This window comes from Rhyacophila brunnea, unplaced genomic scaffold (assembly GCF_057557595.1).
Source record: "Rhyacophila brunnea isolate RB1 unplaced genomic scaffold, BYU_Rbru_1.0 scaffold_5, whole genome shotgun sequence".
Taxonomy (NCBI): domain Eukaryota; kingdom Metazoa; phylum Arthropoda; class Insecta; order Trichoptera; family Rhyacophilidae; genus Rhyacophila; species Rhyacophila brunnea.
The window spans coordinates 10221640-10233701 of NW_028233170.1; the positions used below are offsets into that span (position 1 = coordinate 10221640).

General features: G+C 33.6%; 1 protein-coding gene across 1 annotated transcript in view; it reads right to left on the reverse strand.

Moving 5' to 3' along the window:
• Dyrk2 (Dual-specificity tyrosine phosphorylation-regulated kinase 2) overlaps nt 1-12062 on the reverse strand; it is a 173848-nt gene that overhangs the window by 146049 nt on the left and 15737 nt on the right. The window contains exon 2 of the mRNA XM_085955643.1: nt 4832-5156. Within this exon, the coding sequence (XP_085811769.1) occupies nt 4832-5156 (325 nt within the window). The remainder of the gene's footprint in view (nt 1-4831; nt 5157-12062) is intronic.

A 12062-nucleotide genomic window follows, 5' to 3' on the forward strand; every position in this document is an offset into this window, starting at 1 on the left:
ATAAATTACTTACATACGCAAAATAATGATTTTATTGGCTTAACGCCTATGCCATAAAAACAAAAAAATAAACATAATGCTTATTTCACCATTATTCACCACGTATGAGACTGCAATAAGTTTCTCATATATTATTGTCTAGCCTAGACAAGTGCATCTTAACATTCGTCAGCGTGTAGCCCCTCTACCACAGAACTATTTCTGAGTTCCCTGTCCTCTACCCATAATGGATGCTCGGAAAAAAATAATCATTAATAATAATTTCAAGATAAATTTATATATAAAGTTTTTAAAATTTCTGTTGAATCATATAAACTTGACTTGACTAGCTTAAACGATCAAAAAAATTTGTACTTGATAGAAATAATACTGAAATGTCAAAATGACATTTCATATTGATTCCCATAGTAACGCACGTATATATCAATAATTTAGTTGCTAGGACTCCAGACCCCTAACAACCAATAATAGTGGATTGGATTACGGATTTCTTCCGAAATAACTTTTCATACAAAACAGAATTAACTGAAAATGAATTCAATTCTACTTAAAGATGGCTAAAAGTATTTAAAAAAATGCATTGGCATCGTGTTTTGATATATTCTAAAAGTTTCAGATGTTTGGCTAGTCGATAAAAATCGATTGCAAGATTTGTACTGGATAAACAACCACCGGACAAATAAGAATACGACCTAATAAAAACGTTGTAAAAATTGCAGCATTTATATTAAATTGTAAAATGAATCTTTACTAAATATATATATTATATAGTATGCCCGTGATGGTCAAGTGGTAACTTAGCTGCTTGGTAAGTCGAGGGTCCCATGTTCAAATCCCGGCTCTTTCAAAATTCACACATTGTTTTGCAATTTTAATATAATAAAAATATATATAATATGTAGGTATATACATATTTATATTCTTTATACTACTACAATAGGTCAAAAGGCCCAATAACAGTAGTGTAGTGAAACAGTAGTGTATTTAGTAATAGTAGTGAATCAATCACAAACACCCAGGCTTTGAGAAAATGACTTAAATATATTGTGACCTTACCGGGAATCGAGTCCGGAGCTCCTGGATGAATGATTGCACCACGAGAGCCATGAGTGTTTAAGTCTAGCATATATACCTATTAGGTTGAGCCAGTGGCGAAGGGCGGAGCTAGGCTGTTAAGATCCGACATATTTAATAGTGTACACGTACACTAACCTTTCTCGGTGCAGCGTATTTGTTTTCTATGAACTAAGACCACAATGTGTAATTCAATTAAACCCTGACTAATCCAAACCATAGTAGAAAATAGTAAAAAAATAATCGTTTATCTATAAAATATCTAGATATTACATAAATAGAAAAATATTTTTTATCGGTTATGGTTTGGTTTAGGCAGGGCATAATGAATTTTAAAAAACTAACCAACACCATTTGTAACATGTAATCTTAATTTAACGAAAACAAAATAAGTACTTACCTATTAATCAAAAAGTGTATCACTATTATTTGTCAGCATATGTAAACTATTATGGTTTGGTTTGGGCAGGGTTTAATTGAATTTTAAAAACTTATCAGGACCATCTGCAAATTGTATTTTTAGTTCAATGGAAACAAATAAGTATGACCGACAAAGTTTAGTGCGCACTATTTATGTCGAATCTTAACAGCCTACCTCCACTCCACGCCACTGGGTTGATCAAGTGGCTGAGATCAATTATTATTTCTCGTAAAAATATTACGAAACTTGTTAAGCATCCAATACACACACCGGATTGTAGAGCCAATTAAATATATTATATATATATATATATTATGAAGTAAAATTATGTATTGGGACGCAGTGTTATGAGTATCATGGTGTGAAAGGCTGTATTTAGTTTAATGGTACTGTACGGTTATGTATGTAATGTATACATGGTTTTATTCATAGAACTCGTATCGGTTGCGTGTATCTTTTGTGTTAGTTCTAACTAGAGTTGAGTTTCGGGAATTCTCGAGAAATTTTCGAGATTTTCCATTCCGAATCTCGAGAATTGAAATTTTTAACATTTCGGGAAATCCCGGATCCCGAGAATATTTTCTTGAGATACGGGATTTCTTTATTATCAAATAATAATTGAAAAAAAATCTATATAAAAAAGTGGATAGAAAACACAAAACGTTCAAAGACTTATCGGGGCATTTAACACAATTAAGCCAACGTCGACTGAAAATAAGCGCGATTTTTCAACATCAGGAAATTTTGTGTCTTAAAATCGTACGCGATTGAATCTGTGTTTTTTGAAAAGAAATTGTTTTCCTACTTCTATTTGTTTGTTTTCTTACATAAATAAAAAATGTTTTTACACTGATTTTAGGAATTTTTACAGATTTTTTTTTAATTTCCCGATATCTCGAAAATTCTTTTTTATAAATCCCGAATCTCGAGAATTCAAAATTTCATCATTTCGGGAAATCCCGTATCTTGAGATTGAGATTATCTCGGGAAATACTTCCTAACCAACTCTAGTCCTAACGATGTAATCATATACCAATATCATTTCGAAATACAATAATACTATTATATTTCTCCACCGCTAAGTAACACCTCGTACCGTGAAACTAGACAATCTTCTTTACCCAGTTAGTATTCGATGTATACTAATTGAAAAAAGCTTATTTTGCTACGGTTCGACATAAAATATTAATGTTTATTACAATCTATTCTGTTTCATGATTTCCTGACATTATTACACTATCGCAAACCATAATCTATTACCTGTTTTGCACGCCAGATAATATTTTACTAGACAAAATAATTCGCGAACGTCAACAGAAGCGGCAAAGTTTAGTTTAAAACGCTGTAAATCAATATTCGTCACGTCAAAGTAATAAAGATAATGAATCAATTTAAACTAAAACTTATTCACAATATTAATTAAATTATCTGTCGGAACATTGTACTAATGATTAATGAAAAACGAACCTTAAACGTTTTTAAGAGTATAATATTTCTTCGCCGTATTTATGGGTCAATCAGGCAATCCTGGAAATAATTGGAAAATATAATGCTATATAATATTATGAAGATTGTACGAGGGTGGGTCAATAAGTCCTTAGAAAAGCCGACAGGTGGCGCGACTAGTACTGCAAGCGGTTTGTTTTCATGCAGCGGCACTACCGATTCAGTATGCTGCGAAGTTTCAATCAGATTGGTCGGGTTGTTGTGTGTTTCTCGTACATTTAAAAAAAAAAATTGCTTGTGGAAAATGGAAAAATGGAAAATGGAGAAAATTGAGTTTAGAGTTGTTATTAAACATTTTAATATAAAAGGGTTAACAGCAAAGGAAATAAAAAATGAGTTGGATTTAGTTCACGGCATATCTGCTCCTTCACTTGCAACTATTTATAACTGGTTAAATGAATTTAAACGTGGTCGTACATCAACAAAGGATGAACCACGCTCAGGACGTCCTGTAGAGGTGACTACACCAGAAATGATCAATAAAATCCACGATATGGTGTTAAGTGACCGAAGATTAAAGTTGAGTGAGATAATTGAGGTTACAGGGATCTCAAAAGGTAGCGTCATTTCTATTTTACATGACAAATTGGGCATGAAAAAAGTTTCTGCAAGATGGGTGCCGCGTTTGCTCACAGTCGACAATAAACGCAATAGGGTGGTGGCCTCTAAAGCCCTGTTGTCGCTCATGCAACGCAATCCGGATGAATTTTTTCGTCGCTTTGTGACTGTATATGAAACATGGATACACCACTATACTCCCGAGACGAAAGAACAGTCAAAGCAGTGGATTGCGAAGGCAAACCATGTCCAAAGAAGGCGAAAACCGTAAAATCAGCTGGTAAGGTTATGGCTACTGTATTTTGGGATGCACGTGAAATTATTTTCGTTGACTATTTGGAAAAAGGAAAAACAATAACAGGGGATTATTATGCATCTTTATTGGACCAGCTAAAAAACAAAATTGAAGAAAAACGGCCTCATTTAAACAGGAAAAAAATCCTCTTTCATCAGGACAATGCCCGTGTTCACACATGTTTACGATCAATGGCTAAAATTGAAGAATTAAAGTTCGAATTGGTCGACCACCCACCGTATTCGCCAGATTTAGCCCCCAGTGACTTTTTCCTTTTCCCAAACTTAAAAAAATGGCTAAGTGGACAACGTTTTTTTTCAAATGAAGAAGTCATCGATCGGACAAATGCTTATTTTGAGGACCTTCCGAAAACTTATTTTTCTGACGGTTTAAAAAAAATTGAGAAACGTCTAACCAAGTGTATTGAGCTCCAAGGAAATTATGTTGAGAAATAAAAAAAAAATACAAAAATAAAACCTGTTTTAATGCTTTTTTCTAAGGAATTATTGACCCACCCTCGTAGCGCAGGTCAATTAATTAGGCAGACATCTTAGATCACTGATTTTGAGGTCCCCTACGATAAAAAAATCTATTATAATTATTAACTTTGTGACCAGTTTTAACTCTTCGTATTTTCGGAGGCCCCCTTTTAATTTTTTGTAGAATCGGTCGGTTCATTGTCAAAAAAAAACGCGCAGCTGAGCAAATCGACACAATATTGTTGTGCTTATTTCAGGCGAGGCGATGCTGCCACTTCAGTGTAGCGCAGTAATGTTGAACCTTTCTTTATTTAGATCCAGCGCATCTATTCTATACACAATACTGCTATTGGTGGCTATCGATGACTATCGAGGGTAGTTTATCATATTTATGTATTCAGGTGTTATAATTGTTACAATAAGTTAGCCGTCTAAACTGTCAAAATTGTCTACCTCGCTCTAAAAGTTAACACTGACAGTTATGAGAAAAGATCTCACCTGATGGTGTCAAAGGTACTCTCGCTGGGGATGTTTCAGTATTGTTCCTATTCTGCTCCTGCGCACCAGAATTCTTGCTGTCGTTCGGAAGTGAGGTCCTGGGGATGACTGGGGGCGGCACCCTGTCCCCGTCGCACAACAGTATGTTGTTGTTATTGTTGTTGTTGTTGATGCTGGAGTTGGCGTTGGCGTTCATCCGTCTGGGGGGTGGTGGGGCGGGGGCGGAGGCGGAGGCAGGGGCGCAGACAGACGCCAGATCCACGCTCAGCCGGGACCCCGCCAGCGATCCCAGCCCTCCGCCACTTTTCTCATTCTCTATTTGGAGCTGTGGACAAAAATAAAAAGATTATGATACGGGTTACTCTAAACTTATAATTACCTACATTTGCATGGATGACACAGATTCTTAAAAAATATCGACTCTTCTAATATAATAAAAATCGAAATCATAGTAAAATCGGTGACAACTAATTGCATCACAAATATTTATTAATGATTTCGTTTTTGTTCATATTGTTATCCCTGCCAAAGATAAACAATACAAAAACGTAACCAATGATAAGTTTTCTGCACTCGATAGAGTAATAATATTGCGACGGGAAAGACAGAAGAAAACATGTAGGTAAGTAAATTATACATACAATCATTTCGTATATTATATTTATATAAAATTCTAAATAATTCAGGTTAGCAAGTATACGCTCGTAGGTAACATATCGTACCTATAATAATCAGCAGTATTATCAGATATTTGATACCAATCAATATCAAATTAATGATCTTATTGAATTTAATAAAATTGGAACATTACTCTCAGCAATGATCTACATTCTACATTATACAAACAACGCGTCATTTATTGATCTCAATTATATACGACCATCTCTATCCCATACAATAGCTCACGATGAACTGTGATTCGGAGAAATGTACAATGTACATGTAAACCCAATTATCAACACGTTGTTACTAACAACGGTATTTATTGTAATATCAAAGATTTGGTGGAGGCCTTCACCCGAAGAGGGGTTCTTACAAACCAAACAAACTAATTACATATCACTGTTTAATTTATAAACATTATCTAATAGTATTATATACAAAATAAAAAATCTTAATATATATATATATATATATATATGTATTACACAAAAATATAAAAAATAATAATAATTAATGTTATATAAACTAGAAAATAAGTAGATAATACAATCATAGATAGATTTATATATACGTAATAGATATATTCATAGGTTATATATAGTCAATTAACTGTCATTTACTTTTGTTTGTAAGAAATAAAAAGGCTGTTTTATTTTATTTATTAATTATCAAAGATATTATTTATTATATAGTTATTCAGTGTCGCAGGTAAACGAACGAAAAACGATGTGTAAAACGTCTTCTCATACTCGTGATGCCTATGGTGCAATCTTCTCAGAAAGGTGGTAAGTAATTATTTGTGACATATTCTTAGAGCTGGTTTGTACACAAAATAAAAGAAATTTAATACGTTAGAAATAACTCCGCTTACTTGACCATGAAATGCCGGTTCTGGCTTGTTTTCAAATGACGCCCAAAATATGAGTACAAAAGGCACTAAATTTTTTCAAGAAACTATAAATAAAACTAATAATATATAAATAACACCGCATAAATATCGGCCCCAATAAAAACCAGATAAGTAACAAGTAATGAGCCAATTTTGAGCCTACCGGTAAAGATATATGGGTCGTAAAATCTACCCTTAGATAATAATATATCTCCCTTATCTCACAACTCTGTTATTATTTCAGCAAGATCGGTGAGAATATAAGTTTCCTATTTTTAGTATAATCATATGTTTTTTATTTGCTCGTGACATCGCGAATCCGCCCTTGAAGCTAATCAAAAATCGTTTCCACCTCATTTCGGTGAAAATTCAATTTTACAATCATCAAAATACACTCAATCTCTATACGTTAACCTTCATACGCAGGTATATATGAATAAATATAAAATTGAGAAGACAATAATAATAATAATAAAGCTGTTAATCGATAACATTCACATACTACTACATAAAGTATTAGCTAAATTGAAAATATTTTTTATATACAACTTTTTTAAACTGTCTGTTGAATTATTGTTCTCAATATGCTCAAACTTGTACTTGATATGAAGTAAATAAAAAACAAACAAACAAGTATAGAATACTGAAATGTCATTTTGACATTTCATTTTGATTTCCATAGTAACGCACGTATATAATAATAATTTTGTTGCTATGTCCACCCCCTTAGCAACCAATAATAATCTTTTACTTTTTACGGATTTTTCTGAAATAACTTTCCATACTAAACAGAATTAACTGAAAATGAATTCAATTCTGCTTAAAGATGGCTAAAAGTATTAAAAGAATGCATTGGCATCGTGTTCTGATATATTCTAAAAGTCTAGCTAGTCGGGAAGTTAGTTATAAATCCATTGTAAGATTTGTACTGGACAAACAACCACCGGACAAAAAAGAATACAAGCTAATAAAAACGTTGTAAAATATAGCATCATATTTAAAGTACCTATCAAATATTTTTACGAGCCATTAATATATTCAACATTTTTGCACCCTTTATATCGCCCGCGATGGTGGAATGGTAACGTCTCCGCTTGGTATATCGAAGGGTTTCGGATTCAAATCCCGGGTCCCGGGGTTTACTCTTAATACTGAAATGGAATCAAAACCTTCTTCAACCATATCATATACCAAAAAAGTGAGACAGGCGAGATTACATGTAATTTCTTCTGAAATAATCACTGAAAATGCTGGAGCGAAATCGGTTTTGTTAAATATTTGTAGTAATAAATAATATCCAATACCGTGAACAAACACTGGCATTTTTATTTTCTTCCTGGTAATTTTGAAATTTGAAGAGGGACTCAAAAATACGGATAACCCTAGCTTGGATAGTGCAGCTTATATCTATGTCCATGCAAATGATTTTAAACACATTTAAATTTCATAGTAAATCGAGGCTTTCTTTTAATGTAATTTAAAGAAAATACAAATTACCTATGATAAGTTTTTAAAAATATTCGCTTTGGGGATGACAACTTATATAACTCGATTTCACTGTTAATTGAACTATTTTTAATTAAATGGATAATACAAAAGACTGAAAATCTATGTTACACGTATTTTAATCAGATGCACGAGTGATGTCTTTGAATAATTTATTTATTAATTATAACTATTAATTATTCCTAACACATTTTAATAATCAATATAACAATAAAATAACGTGTTTTAGAAAATGAAATCTGTCAACATAATATGCTCGTCAAAACAGTTCATCTTCGAAATAAGAAAATTTATATTTATTATATATTTTACTAGCTGACCCGGCGAACTTCGTACCGCCTCAGAATCAATAATCTTGTGTTAACTTATTAGCTGAATTAAATTCAGTTTTTTATGTTAAAATGAATACTCAACATGAATAAGTTCAATAAATGTGTATTAATTACATTGAACTGTACACCCACGATGACCGCATGGATTAAGCGCCGGTCTATAGTGTCGAGGGTTCCAGGTTCGAATCCTGGGTCTGGCAAGTTCACATATTGTTTTTCAATTTGTGCATGAGTCAGAGTATGGTCCTAATACGTTGAGCAAGTGGCTGACATCCATTTCTCGTAAAAATAAAATCTGTTAATACAAACCTCCACTCTGTGGAGGCCCATATGATCCTATTAGGATCGGAAATGGTCAAAAGAAAAAGAAAGAATGTAATTCACGTGGCAGCAAGGCATTTGCTTTATTGAAGCGAATCGAAATGATTCGCGTAGCATTGTTGCACTACTTTCCGTTAAACTATTTGCTGGATGGGTTGCACTCGGGTCGATCCCCGTCATTGAAGCACCTTGTGATATACGACATTTTCGTTTTGTTGTCAGGTACGAAAACGAATAAAGCAGATGGTTTGCCGACACATGACCATGCTACATATAACCTTCAGTTGTAAATTGTGCGGTGGCAAGCCAGGCAGATCCAATGAGTTTAAAAATTCAGTTGGATAGTTGGTTGCTTCGTCTTCGTTTGTTACACAGTCGATAGATTTGAAGGAATGCAGTGGACCAACGATTTGATTTTGAATTGTGAAGTTTAAGTGATCCACATATTTGTTCTTTGCCGCAAGAATGCTCGTTCACTCAACCAATTGTGATTTTTGTGGTTAGCAATGATGTTCGGTAACACTTTGTTGATGAGTTCGTCCTTAGTTAAGACGAAATTGCAAAAATTCAGCGAAAACAAAATGGATGGGTTGCACTTAGGTCGATTCCCTTCATTGAAACACCTTGTGATATACGACATTTTTCGGTTTGTTGTCAGGTGCGAAAACGAACAAAGCAGATGGTTTGCCGACACATGAACATTTTACGTACAATTGACCGTAAGAGAAAAATTCATTTTATAGATTCAGGCTACAAACACTCAAGGATTGGCCTTGTAATTTGTTGATCGTCATGCCGAATGCAAGATGAATTGGAAATTGAATTCGTTTAAACTTGAATGGCATATCGGTTGGGATCATCGAAATTCTCGGAATGAGAACTTCCTCACCTTTTAACATTCCTTTGATTATCGGCGCGTGAATCAAATTGCCCATGTTCCGTTACATAGTTTTGGTTGGTTCAGATTTCAAAGCATAATAACTACCGAGCCAACCTTCAGTTGTAAATTGTGCGGTGGCAAGCCAGGCAGATCCAATGAGTTTAAAAATTCAGTTGGATAGTTGGTTGCTTCGTCTTCGTTTGTTACACAGTCGATAGATTTGAAGGAATGTGTACCATTGTGTGATGGACCAACGATTTGCAACAAAATTCAGCAGAAACAAATCAATCCGTTCGATTCATCGGCCGTTACCGATAGTCAGCAATTGCTTGGAGAAATTCTCAGCAGATGGATCGTGTAGCAATGCAACTCGCATGTTTGTCGTCAGCTGAAGTTCTTCACATAGCGCCACAGAGTCGATGATTTGAGGCAAGCATTTATTTCATCGGCAGCGGCCGATCTTGGAATGACTGGTAGTGTTTGGCGGAAATCGCCAGATAGTAGAATCATTACGCTTCCAAAACTTCTTGAGTCATTACGCAGATCTTTCATAGTTTGATTGAGTGCTTTCAATGCGCGTTTGTGCGCCATTGTGCATTCATCCCAGGTGATGATTTTACTTGTTAACAAAGCTTTAACCATTACTAAGTGTTTTGCAATGTTGCATGTCGGTTTTTCAGTCGTTTGCAGGTTTAAGGGCAATTTCAACTTTGAATGAGACGTTTGGCATCCTTCTAGCAACGTGGCCACCATCCCAAAAGAAGCAACTGCTACAGCATTTTCGGATCTCGCACAAACAGTAGCCAAAATCAATGACATGAGGAATGTCTTCCCAATTCCACCGGGCGCGTCGAGGAAAAATAAGCCACCATTTCCATCATTAATTGCCTTCATTAACGTATCGTACACTTTTTTCTGTCGGGGGTTCAACAGTGGTACATTCGTTCGAACTGATTGGTTCAATGCATCTCGATCATATTCACGTTCACGTTCCAATTCTCGATTGAAAGCGTCGTTCATTCCACGATGTGGCGTTGGCATTCCTAACTTGACTAACAAACTGCCGCACATGAGGTAACACATGTATTCGATCTTTAAAAGCAAAGCCTGGTTATGTATCTCCTCATTCACCTTGAGATCGGGATTCCCTAAACTGACACAAATTCGATGTAAAATGTCTTCTGACATGTCATCCTTGTACTTGTTCCACAGTTCACGTGGATTCGATAGGAAGCATGTCGAAATAATGATAGCAAATAATGTGCGTATCTGATTTGGAGATGTAAAAACAATTGCTTCAGCGATTGTCATATCCCAATGAGTATCATTTTCAAGCAAACTGAGCTGTTGACATGAAGCACGAAATATTGGGCACACTACACCATTGACAGTAAATTTCGACTATCATTCTTTCTTTTGTTTGTTTGTTTCTTGTTTATTGTTTCTGTCATGTATCAGAGATGGCGTTGTATACGGATTTAAATTTTTTGTGATTTTCTTTTATTTTCGTTCATTGTTCAAAATGTCAAAATGTATGAGAAAATGAATTTTCTTCATAATTTATTTTTTCCGTAATTTATCCAATGTTTTAATAGTTATTCTGCTATTCGGGGTGGAGACAAATCCAACAAATCAAAGATTATAAAAATCGGTCCAGCCGTTCTTGAGTTATAAATGGTGTAACTAACCCCACTTTGTTTTATAAATATAGATTTAAATATATTATTATGTATGATCATTTGAGATAGTAAACAAGATTAATTATCAGTAAAATGTATTGAACTGCATATTTCGTATTCTTCGACTACATACCTCTAGTAGCATTACCCTTTCCTACATATTTTAACAATAAAAAAATAATCAATACGTATATAAAAACATTCAAAAGAAAAACAATAATTGTTATTCAAAGACATCTTACAATTTAAAAAAAGTTTCGTTCATCGAAGGCTTTCATTCTATTTTTAAATAATATTCGAAGGTGCATGCGCCGTTTGTAAACAAATAAATAATATTTTATTATTAATGTATTTTAACAAGTTTTCTCGAAAGAATCAGAGAGATTTTTTTAAATAATTTATAGTATTTATGTATTTTTTCAAAAATCGATTTCTCTATAAAATAAAAAAAATATATGATAATTTTAAAGTATTATTTTATTATATCGAATCTAGCTTCCGTGCGGTATTATTATTGACTTGCATCGATTAAATTAAACTCTTTTTAATGCATTTTCAGTAAACCACGCAATATATTATACGATTGCATGTCTTGGTACCCATTGAGTATCCCCATTAATACACTAATGTTATCATGCATTATTCAAAATGAAATGCAATAATAATAATAATGATATATCTTTCAACGTTGTTTTTGATCATGAATACAACTAGAATTATAATTAATCATTTTAATTAAATAACCACCATTGCATGTTGTATAAAAATTGCCGAAATATATTATATAATAATATAAGTACTATGTTGAAATAATCCTACGTAAACCAACCGGTCAAATTACTGATTGATTAAGATAAATGATGACAAAACTAACGATATTAAAATTCCCTCTGATATTATTACTTATATTTCCAAGGTCAAAATACCCACACAACAACAAAAGAAGTCACCCACATTCCAT